The 20,467-nt window shown below is 43.6% G+C and overlaps 2 protein-coding genes across 15 annotated transcripts in view; one reads left to right on the top strand and one right to left on the bottom strand.

Annotated features, from left to right (window-relative positions):
• Window positions 1–20,467, top strand: part of LOC109905169 (peripheral plasma membrane protein CASK) — a 211,574-nt gene that overhangs the window by 106,156 nt on the left and 84,951 nt on the right. For all 14 annotated transcript variants that reach the window (XM_031800690.1, XM_031800747.1, XM_031800735.1 and 11 more), the window contains exons 4-5: window positions 4,476–4,553; window positions 4,745–4,817. In XM_031800690.1, the coding sequence (XP_031656550.1) occupies window positions 4,476–4,553; window positions 4,745–4,817 (151 nt within the window). The remainder of the gene's footprint in view (window positions 1–4,475; window positions 4,554–4,744; window positions 4,818–20,467) is intronic.
• On the bottom strand, window positions 9,032–19,990 carry gpr82 (G protein-coupled receptor 82). Its single transcript, XM_020461259.2, has 5 exons — window positions 19,809–19,990; window positions 17,325–17,642; window positions 12,698–13,273; window positions 12,385–12,513; window positions 9,032–12,153 (listed from the first exon to the last, which is right to left on the bottom strand). The coding sequence occupies exons 2-5, from the start codon at window positions 17,628–17,630 to the stop codon at window positions 11,878–11,880; spliced, it is 1,287 nt and encodes a 428-aa protein (XP_020316848.1). The 5' UTR covers window positions 17,631–17,642; window positions 19,809–19,990; the 3' UTR covers window positions 9,032–11,877.

Below are 20,467 nucleotides of genomic sequence, written 5' to 3'. Positions count from 1 at the left end.
TTCTACTGCTCGCTAACGCTAGCATAGCTAGGCTAGTTATCAGGACAGAGTACTGCATGGGTAAAGTGAGTGAGTGTAGCTGCAGCTGTATGCAGACGTCAGTGTAGCACGCTCTTATAGAACATGTTGAGGCAAAAGCCATTTTTAAAGTGACGTCTTAATTTCTGAAATGACATCATCATTTGTACCGACAGATGTATTCTATCGAGTATCATTTTAGAATATGCAGAAAATTCATCCTCCAAATGCAACGTCTGCCTACACCCACACGTATCGTCTAGATTTTGAATACCTTCAAACACCAAATTATACCTCATTTTAAAATAGGCCACCTGTCAATCATGAATAATAATTATTATTTTACCTGTGAAACGTCCAAACTGCATCTGCCAATCATTTGATCTCAATCAGATTCATGAGAATATGCATTCAGATGTTCTTGAATGATGTAGGCCTACAGTGTAGTAGGTACTGTATGTACATTATGTAGGTTGGCCTAACTATGTTTTCCTGAGCCTCTGGTTGTAACCAATAGCATAGTCCTACCTGTATTTTGTTTCAATCAAAGCTCATATTTTGCCTAGTGGTGCCGTGGTGCACAAGCTGTTAAGTTTTGACCCATGAGAAAGAAATGTGACCAATCAGCTAATCATCCTAAAACCTCATAAGGGGATGTTTTTGGTCTTACGGTAACGTTATACTTACGCAATAAGGCCAGAGGAGTTGTGGTATATGGCCAATATACCACGGCTAAGGGCTGTTCTTAGGCACGAAGCAACCCCCGAGGTGCCTTATTGCTATTATAAACTGGTTACCAATGTAATTAGAGCAATAACAAAAACATGTCATGCCCGTGTTATACGGTCTGATATACCACGGCTTTCAGCCAATCAGCATTCAGGGCTCGAACCACCCAGTTAATACTGTCTGAAATACCCTTGGCTGTCAGCCAATCAGCATTCGGGGCTCGAACCACCCAGTTTATAACATGCTATTCCATTCGGTTCTGTTGTGTAGAATACTAATAAAACATTGTGACTTTGCGGCCATTGAATAGCTTTGATCAACCTTTTAGTAAACAAGCACCAGTGAGAAGTAGCAAGCGACGCTCCGGTACGCTGCGGCAGGACTACACCTCTGGTGATAATAGGACTGGAGTAGAGACATGAAGAGAATCAGAGGAGAGAGAGAAAGCTGAGAGAGAGAGCGAGAGAGAGAGAGAGAGAGAGAGAGGAGAGAATGGCAGAGGGCTGAAAGGGTGAAGTCGAGAGAGCAGCCAGGGAGGCAGAAGAAGTGATTGAGAAAGAAAGAAATAAAGAGCGAGAGGGGGAAATAGTGAAAGAGGTCTGTAGAGGAAGAGATGGTGAGTCCTACCTATGGCGTCTGCTGAAAAATGATAGAGAGAGACTGAAAGAAGGAAAGAAAGAAAGGACAAAGAAAGAAAGAAAGCCATCAGTGTGGAATATGAAGAGTGTTCTGTTCTAGTCTACTCTGTTCTATTCTGATGTGTTGTTGCGACTTTGTACTGAGGTAGCTAAGGTAGTCAAGCGCAGGAGAGCAGAGATGTCAAAGTAGCATCTTTAATAGGCAAGTCCAAAATGGGTCAGGTACAATACCAATTAATGCCCAAGACATAGGAACACGCAGTCACTCACGGAAGGAGAAAAAAACAACACTCCTTACTTTTCCTACAACACTGTACACATGTGAATAAACTGAGGAAAACCTCAACGAGCAACATGAAAATAGTCCCGCAAAAACCTAAGCGGGAATCAGGGGTAAATATACACACAGAAATAAAAGCAAATGAAAACCAGGTGTGAATGAACCAAAGACAAAACAAACGGAAAAAGAAAAATGGATTCTGATAGCTAGCAGGCCGGCGCCGCCGACCGCCGAGCACCGCCCGAACAGGGAGAGGACCCACCTTCGGAAGTCGTGACAGTACCCCCCCCCCCCACTTGACGCGTGCCGACGCCGGCCTCGAGGACGACCCGGAGGACGAGGTGCAGGGTGATCCGGATGGAGGCGGTGAAACTCCCTCCCAGTCCACGAGGTACTGAAGGCCCCTCACCCAATGCCTCGAGTCCAGTACGGACCAAACTGCAAATGCCAGGGCCCCCTCGATGTCCAGAGGGGACGGAGGAACCTCCCGCACCTCAGCTTCTTGAAGCGGGCCAGCCAAAACCGGCCTGAGGAGAGACACATGAAATGAGGGGTTAATACAGTAATCATGGTAAAGCTGTAACCTGTAACACACCTCGTTTATTCTCCTCAGGACTTTAAATGGCCCCACAAACCGCAGACCCAGCTTCCGGCAGGGCAGGCAGAGTGGCAGGTTTCGGGTCGAGAGCCAGACCCAGTCCCCCGATGTGAACACCGGGGCCTCACTGCGGTGACGGTCAGCACTCGCCTTCTGCCGCCCTTTGGCCCGTTTAAGGCACCCGTTGGCGGCCTCCCAGGTCTCCTTCGAGCGCCTCACCCATTCGTCCACCACAGGAGCCTCGGTCTGGCTCTGATGCCACGGTACCAGAACTGGCTGATACCCACACATGCACTGGAAGGGCGATAGGTTAGTAGAGGAGTGGTGGAGTGAGTTCTGGGCCATCTCTGCCCATCGTCACCCACTCCCCTGGCCAGTCCTGGTAATACGACCGCAGAAACCTGCCCACATCCTGGTTTACTCTCTCCACCTGCTCATTACTCTCAGGGTGAAAACCTGAGGTAAGGCTGACCGAGACCCTCAGACGCTCCATTAATGCCTTCCAAACCCTGGACGTGAACTGGGGACCCCAATCAGAAACTATATCCTCAGGCACCCCGTAGTGCCGGAAGACATGTGTAAACAGGGCCTTCGCAGTCTGTAAGGCCTAGGAGCCTTGCACTGAGCGCACAACGAGCAGGAGGAAACAAACCCTCACGTCCAAAGTGGACCACCAGTACTTCCCACTAAGACATCGCACTGTCCTACCGATGCTCGGATGACCAGAGGAGGGTGACGTGTGAGCCCACCAGATCAACCTGTCGCGAACATTGAATGGAACAGACACCCGTCCAGCTGGACACTGGGGTGGAGTAGGCTCTGAACGTGATGCCCGCTCGATGTCCACGTCCACCTCCCATACCACCAGTGCCACCAGACAAGAGGCCGGAAGTATGGGAGTGGGATCGATGTTCCGCTCCTCTGTATCATACAGTCGTGACAGTGCGTCTGCCTTCGTGTTCTGGGAACCTGGTCTATATGACATTGTAAACCTAAACCGGGTGAAAAACATAGGCCACCTTGCCTGGCGAGGGTTCAGTCTCCTCGACGCCCGGATGTACTCCAGATTACGGTGGTCAGTCCAGATGAGAAAAGGGTGTTTAGCCCCCTCAAGCCAATGTCTCCACACCTTCAGAGCCTTGACGACAACCAACAACTCCCCACATCATAGTTTCGCTCTGCCGGGCTGAGCTTCCTCAAAAAGAAAGCACAAGGGCGGAGCTTCGGTGGCATACCCGAGCGCTGTGAGAGCAGCCTCGGACGCGTCCACCTCCACTATGAATGCCAAAGAGGGATCAGGATGAGCCAGTACCGGAGCCGAGGTAAACAGAGCCTTAAGGGACCAAAAGCTCTGTCCGCCTCAGCCGACCACCGCAGATGCACCGGTCCCCCCTTCAGCAGTGACGTAATGGGAGCAGCCACCTGCCCAAAACCCTGGATAAACCTCCGGTAGTAGTTGGCAAACCCTAAAAACCGCTGCACTTCCTTTACTGTGGTGGGAGTCGGCCAATTACGCACGGCTGCAATGCGGTCACACTTCATCACCAACCCTGATGTGGAAATGCGATATCCTAGGAAGGAGACGGCCTGTCGTGACATGTGTTTTGTTCTAGTCTACTCTGTTCTAGTCTACTCTGTTGTGTTGTGTTCTAGTCTACTCTGTTCTATTCTGTTGTGTTCTGTTCTAGTCTACTCTGTTCTAGACAAAGATCGCGCACTAGAGGAAACCCCCCTTAGGTCCCTGAAGATTCCACACGAACAAAGGATACGATAAAAACGAATCAGTTTCATTTTAAAGGAATATCCATAGTTTTATCAAACACACATATACATACATTAACGCACGTAAACAGTCAGATACAGACACGCGTACAAACACACACTCACACAGACAGACACATACATACATGCACACATACAAACACACACAGACAGACAGAGACAGACAGATACATATATACACAGCTTTCAAAACAGGCCCATAGTAGTGGCACACACTTCAAACTTGAATAAGATAACCTTTTCACCTCCTGAAGTCTCGCTCTCTCCCCTCTCCCGCTCTCTCTCTACCTCTCTCTCTTTCTACCCCTCTCCCACTCCCTATCCCCCCCTCTCTCTCTTTCTCCCCCTCACTCACCCGCTATCACTCCCTTCCTCTACCCCCTCCATCCATCCATCTATCTATCTCTCTCTCTCTCTCTCTCTCCTACAGTATGGATGGTGCAGACTTGTGTTTTGAGATTGTGAAGAGGGCAGACGCTGGCTTCGTCTACAGTGAGGCGGTGGCCAGGTAAGACCAAGTCCACTTCCCATGATGCTCAATTTGAAATAGTTCCTCTTGTTGCATTGAGTGAAAAATACATTCAGAGAATAATACCAAAACACCATGGACAGAAATAACCACTTGTCGCTATTACAACAATATTGTTTAGAATCAATAGTCATGGTGTTTTATTTCTGCCTTCCTTTCTCCTGCTCCAGTCACTACATGAGACAGATCTTAGAGGCACTGCGATATTGTCATGACAACAACGTCATCCATCGAGACGTGAAGGTAGGCCCTAGTCTCCGTTTGACAGTATGTGTGTTTGTGCACGTGTCTCCCGGAAACAGAGTTTACTTGGAGTTGGAACATAGCTGTGATTTTACTGTGCTCAGTCCCCTCCTCCACTCCTCAATTCTCTCTTGACCCCAGACGTGTTTTTCAATCTGGCTGTTTGTCTGAAACATTTCTAAGCGAGTTTGAATTTGAGTTTATTTTTACAGGGAGAGTGAAACATTAATCAACATACATTTTCAACCGCAGTCCCTGGGCAGATTATTAAAAACAACGGCTGGTTGTGATACCTGAATCGAACCAGAGTCTGTAGTGACGCCTCTAGGACAGAGATGCAGCTCCTTAGACTGCTGCGCTACTCTGAAGCCTTAACCCATAGCTCACAAGTGTGAACGTGAAGATTTGTGCTGCTCGTCTTCTCAGTGTTTCCTCCTCTGTCCGTGTCTGGAATTTCCAACATCACTCCTGCAGCGCTGAAGCATATTATTTACCTAAAAACCAAATCAATTGTAGAGCTTATATTTAGAGTTTCATAATGACCTTCTGTGAGAGTATTCATGTTATAACATAAATATAGTGCCTTAGTGTTAGCAGGCTTGTTTGCAAAGTGTAAACCACACAGCTTGTGTTAGTTGTTCAGGGTGGAAACTATGAGAAAACAGATCGCTAGCTCACACTCTGGGTAACAAGTTGAAGACGTTGGCCGTGGTTTTAGCAAGGTTGAGATGAAGCTGCTAAAACTTTTACTTCTCCTGTGAGCTGTTGTTGTTGCACTGGTAATGGATAGATAACAATAACCTTTCAATCTTTACTCTATATTGCTCCAGAACCACTAGTCAAACGTCAGCCATTTTAACTCTGACAACTCAAGAGATTGATTGCAGTAACTATGAGTAGTGTAGTTGTTGTTGACAGAGTTGTCACAGTGAGTTGAAGTGAGTTAATGCTGGTGTTGTTCACAGGTAATATGGCGATGCTGTCCTTGTTGAATATGGAGCAACTTGTGTGTGTGTAGGTGCGTGAAAGTCAAGGTCTTTGAATTAATTTGAATCTCTTAGAAGTATAAATCACAGAACATCTCTATTATATTATTCATAATAACCCCTTCTCGCCACACTGTGTGTGTATATATGCATCATGTGTGTGTATGATAGAGTGGAACCAGACTGTCACATGCCTGATTACATAAAATGTAATGTTTTCATTCTAGTTCCAGGAAACAGAGATGATAATGCAGTTTGGAATGTTTGATTGATTACCTTGTGATAATGGACTAGATTACAGACTACTAAAACTAGAAGATGTGCTGTACACATGTAAATAGCTAGCTGTTTTCAGATAGACGGTGTTGATGGAGCGATGCCTCACTGTATGTTTATTGTGGAATGGTAAAGAATACCGTTAAAATCAAACACTAACTTGATCTGAGCTCCTGTGTCTGTTTACTTCAGGCTATTTGTTGTAGAGTAATGCAGAAGCCATATGCATTGCCCCATGGCAAGCACTGTGTTACATCTTTCCCTTCAAATACTGCCTATTAGCTGTTTGTGTGTGTGTGTGTGTGTGTGTGTGTGGTATTATTATCTCAAAACAAAGGCCAAACGCAAAAAAAAGCACACACACACACAACAAAGCCTTCACCTAGCTATGCGTGGTCAGCACTGTGGGCGGCGGGCCACTGAGACTCTACAGTTTTTACTGGATCAGCAATGCACTGGCAGGTAAAATACAGTGCCTTCGGAAAGTATTCAGACCCTTTTCCACATTTTGATACGTAACATCCTTATTCTAAAATTGATTAAAAAGTACACAGTGGGGCAAAAAAGTATTTAGTCAGCCACCAATTGTGCAACTTCTCCCACTTAAAATGATGAGAGAGGCCTGTAATTTTCATCATAGGTACACTTCAACTATGACAGACATAATGAGGAAACAAAATCCAGAAAATCACATTGTAGGATTTTTTATGAATTTATTTGCAAATTATGGTGGAAATTACAGGCCTCTCTCATCTTTTTAAGTGGGAGAACTTGCACAATTGGTGGCTGACTAAATACTTTTTTGCCCCACTGTATATCCTCAGCCATCTACACACAATACCCCATAATGAAAAAGTGAAAACAGGTTTGTAGTATTTTTACAGATATATATATATATTTTTTTAATGTATACATCTTATTTACATAAGTATTCAGAACCTTTGCTATAACTCGAAATTGAGCTCATGTGCATCTTGTTTCCATTGATCATCATTGAGATGTTTCTACAACTTGATTGGAGTTCACCTGTGGTAAATTCAATTGATTGGACATGATTTGAAAGGTACACACCTGTCTATATAAGGTCCCACAGTTCACTGTGCATGTCAGAGCAAAAACCAAGCCATGCGGTTGAAGGAATTGTCCAAAGAGCTCCGAGACAGGATCGTTTCGAGTCACATATTTGGGGAAAGGTACCAAAACATTTCTGCAGCATTGAAGGTCACCAAGAACACAGTCGCCTCTATAATTCTTAAATAGAAGAAGTTTGGAACCACCAAGACTCTTCCTAGAGCTGGCTAAACTGAGCAATCATGGGAGAAGGGCCTTGGTCAGGGAGGTGACCGAGATCCTGATGGTCACTCTGACAGAGCTCTAGAGTTCCTCTGCAGAGATGGGAGAACCTTCCCAAAGGACAACCTTCTCTGCAGCACTCCACCAATCAGGCCTTTATGGTAGAGTGGCCAGACAGAAGCCACTCCTCAGTAAAAGGCACATGACAGCCCGCCTAAAAAAAAAAGAGTTTGCCACAAGGCACCTAAAAGACTACTAGAAGCAAGATTCTCTGATCTGATGAAATCAAGATTTAACTCTTTGGCCTAGATGCCTAGCGTCAACTCTGGAGGAAACCTGGCACCATCCCTACGATGAAGCATGGTGGTGGCAGCATCATGTTGTGTGGATGTTTTTCAGCGGCAGGGACTGGGAGACTAGTCAGGATCGAGGCAAAGATTAATGGAGCAAAGTACGATCCTTGATGAAAACCTGCTCCAGAGTGCTCAGGACCTCAGACTGGGGTGAAGGTTCACCTTCCAACAGGACAACTACCCGAAGACAATGCAGGAGTGGCTTCGGGACAAGTCTCTGAATGTCCTTGAGTGGCCAAGCCAGAGCCCGGACGTAAACCTGATCGAACATCTCTGAATAGATCTGAAAATAGCTGTGCAGCAACGCTACCCATCCAACCTGTAAGAGCTTGAGAGGATCTGCAGAGAAGAATGGGAGAAACTCCCCAAATACAGGTGTGCCAAGCTTGTAGCGTCATACCCAAGAAGACTTGAGGCTGGAATCACTGCCAAAGGTGCTTCAACAAAGTACTGAGTAAAGGGGCTGAATACTTATGGAAATGTAATATTTATTTTTAATTTGCAACATTTCTAAAAATCTGTTTTTTGCTTTGTCATTGAAAGGTATGTGTAATGTTTTTTTTTCTCATCAATTTAATACGTTTTAGAATAAAGTTATAATGCAACAATATGTGGGAAAAGTCAAGGGCTCTGAATACGTTCCAAAGGCACTGTACCTCTAATACATACACTTATTGGCAAAAGCTGGACACGAAATCCAATTTCCTAGCCACCATGCTTTTACATCTGCATTGCTTGCTGTTTTCTGTATAGCACTTTGACATTGGCCGATGTAAAAAAGGGCTTTATAAATACATTTGATTGATTGCAAAACTCAACTCTATTCTTTGTACCGTAGCAACAGAGAGAATGTGAATGTTCGCTGCTTCCAACAGTGATCTTTCTATTCACCCCAGTAGGCTCCAAGAGGGGCAGTGGTAGTAATGGCAGCCTGTGTGTTTGTCCTGTCTACACGCTGATAACCAAACACACCGTGGGAATTGAAGAGAGTTGGATCTTATCTGTGAAGGCTAATAGCTCAATATGGAGGAAATGTCACATTCTCCATATGAATGGAGAGAACGATGGATGGATGAAAGTGGCAGCACTAGCAGAGCGATTAATAGATAGACTGTGGCTTTTCCTACTGTATACACAATGTTAGCTGGTAGAATGTGTTAGTGACTTCCTAATAGTCTTGTTCGTGTTATTTATGACTGGGTGGGATGGTGTGCATCTACTGGTAACCACCTTGTAATGGTTCCTGGTGTCTGGATATAGACAAAATGTCATGCTGGTGCAAAGGATTTGGAGACAGGCGCAGGAATACATCATCATCTGAGTCTTTAAGACACCCAAAACAAACACGTATACAAAACAACATAAGAGCGAGGGTAAACCTCGTAGAACGACACAGAACCCGTAATACGCAATGCACAAAACATGCAGCAGCCCAGGCTGAGACAATGCAATAGATACTCATACCACCAACAGACATGGGAACAATAACATGCAGCACAGGCTGAGACAACGCAATAGGTACTCACACCATCAACGGACCTGGGAACAATAATCGACAAAGGGCACATTTATACAAACACAATCAGTGAGGAATTGGAACCAGGTGTGCTTAATGACACAGTTCAGTACAGCCTAGAAGGCCGGTGACATCGACCTCTGGAACTGGTGAACAGAATGAGCAGCTGTAATGGGGGGGATCCGTGACACAAAAACACATCAAGCTCTGAAAATCAGCTACAGTCTCACACCTGCACACACACACTCACACTCTGCTGTGGCCCACTGGAATAGTTTAGGAGTCTGAGCCATGGGAAGAGATGTTGTGAATTACAGCACTAATCTGCTGTAAATAGCCAGGATGAAGCAGGTTTAAAGTGGAGCCCACCCAAAAAATGCATTTAGCCTACTGAAACACCCGGCTCAAACAGAGAGGGATGCTATGTTAGCTAGCTGGCTAGGAAACAGAGAGGGATGCTATGTTAGCTAGCAGGCTATGGCTATTCAACAGTGGATATCTTCCGAGTCAAGGTAAGCTTTTGGTTTTATTAATTTATTGCCACCGGGGCCCGGCGGTGTAACTGCTAAACTGTGTTCTGACTGTACACTGTACTGCATGATTGTAGCGGGTTTACTAACGTGCTAGTATGTTGTCTATGACGTGACAATGATGTAGGCTGTGTGTAGCTGTTAGTGGTCGTGGTATGAAGGTCTGTCTTGGAAAGTTTTGGGGGGCTGTTGTGTTGTGCACTGAAGACCACAAGCGAAGGGTGAGAAGAGTTGAGCAAGTAGATAGTAGCGAGAAGGAATTATATATACAAAGGGATCATGCTGTTTTTATGCGGCTGCTATGAAAGTGAACTGTTTTAGTGTGATCAGGGGTGTATTCATTCTGTGGAAAAACATTTCCTAAATGGAAGCAAGCAGAATGAAAAGGGGATACAAATTTGGCCAATAGAAACTTTCATTTGCAACTGTTGGACTAATAATTACACCCTAGATCAGCTAGATGCAGGAAAAAGTGTGCAAGGAGGTATTGAATGTGTTACTGTCTGTCACCTTGATTACTACAAAATTCTCTCGACCTGTGTACCTACGTTGTAAACTTTCATTCATAGGCTAGGTTGTAGCAACCTCATGATAGGTACAGGGAAATGTACAGTATCATTTAGTAGTCTAAACCTTTCGCTTTTACATTGGGATGGGTGAATGGAATATGAATGACAGTCATCCAATATGCTGTAATAGAAATGAATCCATTCTCATCTTAAATGGTATTGACCGTGTGAGGGATTTCCTCCTCTTCGTCTGAAGAGGAGAGGCGAGAAGGATCGGGAGGACCAATATGCGGCGTGGTAAGTGTCCATGGTTCTTTTAATAAGAAATACTAAACATGAACACGACTTAATACAAAAACAATAAACGTGGAACGAACTAAACCCAAAACAGTACCGTGTGGTGAAAGACACGGACACGGAAACAAACACCCACCAACAAACAGTGAAACCCAGGCTACCTAAGTATGATTCTCAATCAGAGACAACTAATGACACCTGCCTCTGATTGAGAACCATACTAGGCCGAAACATAGAAATCCCCAAATCATAGAACAACAAACATAGACTGCCCACCCAACTCACGCCCTGACCATACTAAATAAATACAAAACAAAGGAAATAAAGGTCAGAACATGACAGACCGCCACTGGTTAAAACTAAAGGTGGATTTACCAAACTGTGTGTGAAAAGGTAGCACTTTGAACATATTTAGACAAGGAAAAATAAACTGTGTACACTCTGCATAAAGGGTACAGGGTAAAGATTGAAGGCAGAAGTCTCTTGTTGAAGCAGGTGTAGGTTAGCAATATTGCTGCTGCCTCTGGGCCCTATCAGTCCTTGGTTGAGTCTGTACAGCACCAGTGATGCTTTTTTCCTCTCTCATTCTTTCTCTTTTTAAGTGTGTGTATGTGTGTTTGGCGATTTCTTGCTTGGAATAGCCTTCATTTCTCAGAACAACAATAGACTGACGAGTTTCAGAAAAAAATATTTCTTTCTGGCCATTTTGAGCCTTTAATCGAACCAACAAATACTGATGCTCCAGATACTCAACTAGTCTAAAGATGGACAGTTTTATTGCTTCTTTAATCAGAACAACAGATTTCAGCTGTGCAAATATAATTGCAAAAGGGCTTTCTAATGATCAATTAGTCTTTTAAAATTATAAACTTGGATTAGCTATCACAACGTGCCATTGGAACACAGGAGAGATGGTTGCTGATAATGGGCCTCTGTACGCCTATGTAGATATTCCATGGAAAAACTGCCGTTTCCAGCTACAATAGTCATTTACAACATTAACAATGTCTACACTGCATTTCAGATCAATTTGATGTTATTTTAATGGACAAAAAAAATGATTTTCTTTAAAAAACAAGGACATTTCTAAGTGACCCCAACAGTAGTGTACATATCAGTTACACATTCCTTCTCCCTCTCGCTCATAAATATACAACGTGCTCTTTGAATATAGCGGGAGTAAAAAAAACAGCACCACATGGTAAAAGTATTGGACTCACTTCTCCTGGTCAATGAAGGAATGTTGTTGAATGAGGTGATGGAAGTGGTCAATGTAAAATAGCAAAATCCTAAACAATCTTTACAGAGCACTGCACTGACTCCAGTTCACAGAGTGTGACTCTTTCCATGACCCCTGACCCTTATGACACACAGTCACCTCCAACCTCTCACCAATTGGATTGGCTCTGGTGGTGGCCTGCGTGGTGGCCCCGCCGGATGATTGGCTGCTGGAATTCTGTGGGTGGAGCCTAAGCAGTAACATGACATGTCTGTGGAAGGTCTTGTCCAACAAGAAGTACATCACCGGGTCGACCGAACTCCTCAGCGTGGTGAGACAAAGCAGGAAGTTCTTGACCTGAGACAAAAATCAACACACTGTTTTGAAGTTTGACAGCTTTAAACTCTACTTCATGTAATATACCTAAGACTGATAAAACTTAACTCCACAAAACATGATTTGCTTCTGGAAGTGCTTTTGAGCCAAAATGAATGGCCAAATATTGCCTATAGTTACAGTATATTGTCTATTGATAATGGTAAACTGCTGCACCATTTAATGTAAAGGTTATATGAAAGTGTTGTTAACCTCAACAATGGCAGAGAGAGGATGGCAGGACCCCCTAATGGTGGTGGCTGGGTCAGCTTGGTGCTGGACTATGGAGATAAAGATGGACTTGAAGATGTGGTAAGGCAACATGCACACTATCAGAACCACCTGTAGAGGAGAGGAGGAAGAGAGGAGAGGAGGAAAGGTTGAGATGAGAAGTTAGATAGATATGAGAAGTTGTTAGATATAAAGCAACTAGCTGTCTAGCGAGTAGCATCTGTGAGTCTTAGTCTTAATCATGAAGAAACCATTCAAATGGCTCCCCTAAACACACAGAAGACAGAATCCCCACCTGGATCACCACGATGTTCCGGAACACTCTTCCCAGCAGCCTCTGGGAACCATTGACAACGGCACACTGACGCGACCTCCATATATGCCTCGCCACCGCCACATACGACATCAGCACCAGCAGGAAACACATGAAGAAGATCACAATGGACACCACATTCGCCCCCCTTGACAGGCTTCCCCCCATCTCCATTGCCACACTGTAACACACCCTCCCCCCCTCCTCCTCACCCCGTCCTCCTCTCTCTCCATCCTCACTCCCTACATCCACCTTCGTCTCCTTCACTGAATAGTAAACTGTCACGGGTACTGTGGCAAACACCACCATCCCCCAGATCCAGGCGCACACAGCCTTGGCGAACCTCACCCGTCTCAGCCTGGTGAAGAAGGCATGGGGTAGCAGGGTGGTGCAGGTGCTGGGGCGGCTTGCGTGGGTGTGCTGGATGAGGGTGGCGAAGCGGCTGACCGCCACCCAGGTCAGGATAAAGACACTGATGTAGATGTTGATCTGCTGAATGGGGGTGACCCCATGGAGGACCAGCTGGCACAGGGGGCTCCAGGCCGGCCAACCTGGACCCTGGGAAGGAATTGACAAGGATTTTTTTTTTTACTGTTCTTATTTTACGTTACGTGTCTTACCAGATATGTGACCCCCCCTTGATTGGTAGATCATGTGACCCATCCCTTGATTGGTAGATCATGTGACCCATCCCTTGATTGGTAGATCATGTGACCCATCCCTTGATTGGTAGATCATGTGACCCACCCCTTGATTGGTAGATCATGTGATCCATTCCTTACTCTCAGGATTGGTAGATCATTTAAAACAATTATAATCTGCCACACAAAACATGACTTTTAAGACTTAAAATTCAATATTATTATTATTATTTACAAGGCCTTTATAGAGGATTCATAAATTATATAGAGGCCTTTATAAGGCTTCAGAAATCATGTATAGACCTTTATAGAGGCTTCAGAAATCATATATAGAAATCATTCATAATAGTCCAGGCGATATGTGCCAAATTTTAGGTGATATATTAGCTTTTTCATAAAAGCAGTTTGGGGGGGGGGGGCCTGAACATTTTCAGATATGGAGGCAAATGGCCATGGTGGCCATTTTCCTTTCCGCCATAACCAAATAATGTATTTTGCGTCATAACTTCTGAACCAAACATGATAACACAGAAAATGTGAAGGTCAAGTATTTCATTGGGATCCATACCAGGCCAAAACACAGAAATACAAAACCTAGAATACACAAAATTGAATGCCCACCCCAACTCACTCCCTGACCAAACTAAAACAGAGACATAAAAAAGGAACTAAGGTCAGGACGTGACAAAAGCATCCTTCACTCATGCTGCCAAACATATCCTCGTAAAACTGACTATCCTACCGATCCTTGGCTTCGGCGATGTAATTTACAAAATAGCCTCCAACACTCTACTCAGCAAATTGGATGCAGTCTACCACAGTGCCATCTGTTTTGTTACCAAAGCCCCATATACTACCCACCACTGCGACCTGTATGCCCTTGTTGGCTGGCCCTCGCTTCATATTCGTCGCCAAACCCACTGGCTCCAGGTCATCTATATGTCTTTGCTAGGTAGAGCCCCGCCTTATCTGAGCTCACTGGTCACCATAGCAGCACCCACCCGTAGCACGCGCTTCAGCAGGTATATTTTACTGGTCACCCCCAAAGCCAATTCCTCCTTCGGACGTCTTTCCTTCCAGTTCTCTGCTGCCAATGACTGGAACAAACTGGGAAAATCACTGAAGAAGGAGACTCATATGGGGCGGCAGCGTAGCCTAGTGGTTAGAGTGTTGGACTAGTAACTGGAAGGTTGCAAGTTCAAACCCCTGAGCTGACAAGGTACAAATCTGTCGTTCTGCCCCTGAACAGGCAGTTAACCCACTGTTCCTAGGCCGTCATTGGAAATAAGAATTTGTTCTTAACTGACTTGCCTAGTTAAAAAATGAAAAATATCTCCCTCACTAGCTTTAAGCAACAGCTGTCAGAGCAGCTCCCCATCAGTTGATTTAGCCCAAATCCTAACCCCATCCATTTTTGACAACGGGCTGCGTACATTTAAATGAAAAATACCAAAACCAGATTTTGATTTAAAATCAGAGGGGGTTTGGAGACATTGCATATCAGGGCCAGAGTTAGGTTGCACGTTACCTGATATCAACAAAAGAAGAATAACTAGGCACCTCTGTTTAATAACCTTGCACGGCTTCTCTTTTTTAAGAGACCTACTGCAAGCGAATTCTACAAGTGCGTTTCCAGACAATACAAAACAATCAATTAAAACCATTAGACTTTGGTCGTGACATAAGTTCGTACTGTTCACATCATGCCACAAATGCATCGGCACTTGGACGAGTGGACGGAGTGAGAAAGTGCGAGTTCCCGAGGACAGAATGTCTAATGGACGGGATGGACATTGTCAGATGTACTCACCCAGCGACAATGTTCGTTTTCTCCAGAGTTCAGTAAAGTCCGTGCACAAGGCAATACCACGAAAATGATAATTTTCTCTGAGAGATGTAAGAAATAGAGGCCAATGAAAGGTAAAGGGAGAGAGGGACAGTGTGTATTGATGAGTCTGTATGGGAGTGTGTGTGCATGTGAGTAGATTGGGTGTGGGGGTTATAAAACGGGTTGGAGATTGTTGAGCTGCTTCTGACAGCCAGGCGGAGAGCGAAGAGGAGCAGCTTGGACGAGACACTCTACAGAGGGGAAGCTGAGGAAAGAACTCAGGCCAGAGATAGGGTTACTTTGGTCAACTTTGAGTAAAGAAGTGTGAATAGCGAGAAGAAAAAAAAACATTTAAAAAAAATTGAGTTGAGGGAGACCCGTGATCTTTACACCAGCAAAACAAAACAGTTTGCACTACACAACAAGGAAATTGGGGGTTTACACAACCATAAATGAATATGTTATTCGTAGGTTAAAATCTACTAGTCACATACAAAGGACTTGACATGCTGCCATCTTGGATTTGAACAGATAAATTGGTAGATGGGTAAATCATTGAATATCCCTTTGAGCATGGTGAAGTTAATAATGACATTTTGGATTGTGTATCAGTACAACCAGTCACTACAAAGATAGAAGCGTCCTTCCTAACTCAGCTGCCGGAGAGGAAGGGCACCGCTCAGGGATTTCACCATGAGGTCAATGGTGACTTTAAAACAGGTACAGAAATAAATGGTTGTGATAGGAGACAACTGAGGATTGATCAACAACATTGTAGTTACTCCACAATACTAACCTAATTGACAGAGTGAAAAGAAGGAAACCTGTACAGAATAACAATATTCCAAAACGTGCATCCTGTTTGTAACAAGGAACTAAAGTAATACTGCAAAAAAATGTGGCAAAGCAATCAACTTTTTGTACTGAATGCAAAGTGTTATGTTTGGGACAAATACAATACAACACATTTCTGAGTACCACTCCATATTTTCAAGCATAGTTGTCACTGCATCATGTTATGGGTATGCTTGTAATTGTTAAGGACTGGGAAGTTTTTCCGGATAAGAAATAAACGGAATCGCAAATCCTAGAGGAAAACTTGGTTCAGTCTGCTTTTCAACAGACACTGCTTTTCAACAGACACTTATTGTCCTGCCTTTCAGCAGGACAATAACCTAAAACACGGCCAAATATACACTGGCGGTGCTTACCAAGATGACACTGAATGTTCCTGAGTTGCCTATTTACAGTTTTGACTTAAATCGTCTTGATAATCTATGGCAAGACTTGAAAATGGCTATCTAGCAATGATCAACATCCAACTCGAAAGAAATTTTTAAAAATGCTTTGTGAATATGTGCAAATATTGTACAATCCAGGTGTGCAAACCCAGAAAGACGTACAGCTGTAATCACTGCCAAAGGTGATTCTAACATATATTGACTCCGGGGATTGAATACTTATCTAATCAAGATATATTAGTGTTTTAAAAGTGTTCCCCAAAAAATTCCACTTTGACATTTAAATATTTTGTGTAAACCGTTGACAAAAAATGACAATTAAAACCATTTTAATCCCACTTTGTAACACAACAAAATGTGGAAAAAGTAATGGGGTAAAGCCACTGTAACACCAGAAAATGTCTAAAAAGAGTGGAACCAGCTTGCTTATCTGCTTTTATACTCTGATTTGACCATTAGATGTTAAATGTTCAATGGCGATCTTATTGGATTTCTTCCCACGGTTTACCATGGCAGTGCACCATTATATAATCATCTGAACTGTTTATTTTTTGCATGGTGTCATTGTAATCCTTGAACACATAGGGGTAGACATCACCATTTCTGTAATATCATGTTTGGTTTAGGAGATATGACACAAATACGTTATTTGGTTATGGCGGAATGAAACATTTCCACCGTGGTTTTTCCGATGCCTCCATTTCTGAAAATGTTCACGGCCCCAAACTGTACAAATGAACCAAATTTCATGCTTTTATGAAAAAGTTTACATCATTTTCACAGAACACCTGGATTATAAACACATTTCATGCTTTACAAAAAAGGTGGCAAAAGGGTTTTAGTACGACATTTGGCCAAGATTCAGAACCAATCCAACTGTCAGTAGAAGATGACGGTACCTGTGAGTAGTAGGCGGCCAGGAAGGGGGTGGTGAGGGAGAGGCACAGGTTGGACAGGCCCAGGTGGAACAGGTAGACATGGGTGGAGGTCTGGGTGGGAATACTCCTCAGGAACACCCAGATAGAGAGAGCGTTGCCCGGGAGACCCGTAAGGAAGAGGAGGGCGTAGAGGGAGGGGAGGATGAAGCGGGTGGTGAAGGAGGGGCAGAGGGGGGAGACAGGGAAGGTGGTAATGGCAGAGAAGGAGGAGCGATTGAGGCAGAAGGTGTTAGACACAGGTGGGAAGGGTTGGGATGTGTTCTCCATTGATCTGTCAGACTAACAGAGAGAAATAGTAGATCCAGGAGGGCAGGGAGAGAAAGGCATTTTCAGTAGTTTAGACATTAATCCCTAACTGTATATGAAACAGTGGCTCTGTCCGAATACCCACACTAGCGTACTACATATTAAACTGAATAGTATGTACTCATCGTCGCATACTGTTTTTGTAATGACCCTGGGTTTATAATGATGTAATGTTTAGTAAAAAAGTATGCAGCATGCCATTGCTACAGCTTCGAATATATAACTGGTTAGCTAGGTTAAATATGATGTTGTCGCTCAATAACTGCATGCTTATCAGATATCCAGCTAACTTAAAGTCCTACTAAAGCACGTTGTAATGGCCCTCGTTGGTGGTAGGAAGAGTAGACCAAAGCGCAGCGGGGAAAGTGTTCATGATACTTTTATTCAAAAAACACTCAAACATAATAACAAAAGCGAAAACGAAGGCCCACAGTTCTGTCAGGCTAAGACACTAAACAGAAAACAAGATCCCACAACTTAATGGTGGGCAAAGGGCTGCCTAAGTATGATCCCCAATCAGAGACAACGATAGACAGCTGCCTCTGATTGGGAAACACACTCAGCCAAAAAACAAAGAAACAGAAAACCTAGAATTTCCCACCCGAGTCACACCCTGACCTAACCAAACACAGAGAATAATAAGGACCTCTAAGGTCAGGGCGTGGCACACGTAGCTAATGTAAGCTACAGTATTTAGCTAAAGTAAAGGCACGGCAGGCTGCAAGTAACGATCATTTTTCAAAGATATGCGATTAAATAGTTGTGATCATTTTAAGGACAACAACAAAAAATGACTTAGATTTGAACACTGCAGGAGACTCTTTGCTCGTCCTCTTTGCCGTCTTCCATTCATTTTTTTTATCAAATCTCGAAGACCTCCTTTTATCCAGTTTTAATGCATTTTGGCTGTGAAATTCCCAAAAAGGTTACAATAAATTCATACTACATGAGAAGCCGAAACGAGTATGACATTTGGGCATTTAAAGTGTCGTATACAATTCTTTTACAAACTCTAACACCGTACCCATACCGGCCGCGCATGTGCTCTATCATGCACAAATAAATTTTGTCCTCCCACACCAAACGCGATCACGACATGCAGGTTTAAATCAAAAATGTTAACTCTGAACCTATTATATTCATTTGGGGACAGGTCGAAAAGCGTTAAACATTTATGGCAATTTAGCTAGCTAGCTTGCAGTTGCTAGCTAATGTGTCCTATTTAGCTAATTTGTCCTGGGATATAAACTTTGAGTTGTTATTGTACCTGAAATGCACAATTAATCCAAACACAAAACGTTCAACCGAATCGTTTCTAGTCATCTCTCCTCTTTCCGGGCTTTTTCTTCTTTGGACTTTATATGGCGATTGGCATCTTAACTTTCATAGTTACCACGACGATGACCGAAATCAGTTCATCTTTCAATCTACGCCCTCCCCGTGTTGTAATCAGACACTGAACATGGACATGCAATACAGTAACTGAATGTAAATCTAGCAAGTTTCAGCTTTGTGCAATTACATACAAATGTAGCATAGGAGCTAGATTTAAAAAATCTGGTTATAAACAAGGTACCAGTTCTTGTATCACTAAGATAATAGCTGTTAGTAAAGAGCACATTACAAATGAGCAGTCAGTAGACATTATTTACAAGTTCCCGTCCGAACAGTTCCTATTTCCTACTGATGGAATATTGACAACAATGGTATTGTGTTGTTCTGGTCACCAAGAAAACAAAACAAAACCATAACATGCTTATTTGTTTAATTTGTAAATCTATTCACATTGTGTGTTTTCATACATTTTGTTTCTGTAATTACTGTATAACCATTCATATTAATGGTCCTCGTATCATGTCAGAAGTATCAAAACATGTAAATCAACTGTTGTACATATTACAAAAGCACTATAATTTGAAGTGTTCATGATTGTTTGTTTGTCCTTTCTTTTGTTAAACTTAAAACAGCAACTAAGCATTCAACCTCAGTAAAACTCTTAACTATCCAAAAATGCCACAGTGTCGAAAACTGTGACCATTTTCTCATGAAGCCAATTCCTACTTTCTGTTAAACCCACAGCCATTTTCACACTAACAGTTGTTTTTTTAAAGAAATGTTTTCACAAAGATTAATACTTACAGTACAGAGATCAATGATGTCTATTTATGAGGTAGTGAATTGTAAGATATGTTGGTATGAAAGGTGTATGTAGAGCATAAAATATCCTGTTTGTCCCCTCAGCTTTTAATAGGGGAAGTGTGTGAGAAAGTGAACAGAACGCAAGAGAGTGTATGTGTGTGTGTCTATGTTTGAATGCATGCGATGTGGGTTGGTTCACGATGTGAGTTATTTTCAGATGTCTGGGTGAGATGTGATCATAGGAAGACGAAAGCGAAGCATGTCGTCTTACAGGTTGAATGTTCACCCAAAGACATCTGCTTAGAAACACTCACGTCTATTGTTGTTGAGTTTAAAATAGATTTATTGGTAGATGATCAGGGTTACATTAAAATGGGGTTTGTGTGATTTGACAGGGAGACGTAGTACTGAGAGAGCAGTGGGAGAAGTTGTGGTCCACAGCCACAACGGCTGCGGCTGTGTCTGTCTGTCTGTCTGTCTGTCTGTCTGTCTGTCTACGTACCCTCAGACTACAACGCCACGCCCCCTGCCTCTCTCCTGCCCCTGAACCCCCCCCATGTTTACACCCCACTTGTTCTCCCCCATGCCCTCCCTCTCCCCTAAACTCACCCCACACCCCTCTTTCACCCCCACACTCAACCCCCTCCCCTCCATTACCC

The sequence above is a fragment of the Oncorhynchus kisutch genome, linkage group LG2, assembly GCF_002021735.2.
Source record: "Oncorhynchus kisutch isolate 150728-3 linkage group LG2, Okis_V2, whole genome shotgun sequence".
In the NCBI taxonomy this organism is placed as follows: domain Eukaryota; kingdom Metazoa; phylum Chordata; class Actinopteri; order Salmoniformes; family Salmonidae; genus Oncorhynchus; species Oncorhynchus kisutch.
Note: the sequence above shows the minus strand (reverse complement) of the source record. Positions and strands in the feature narration are given on the sequence as shown.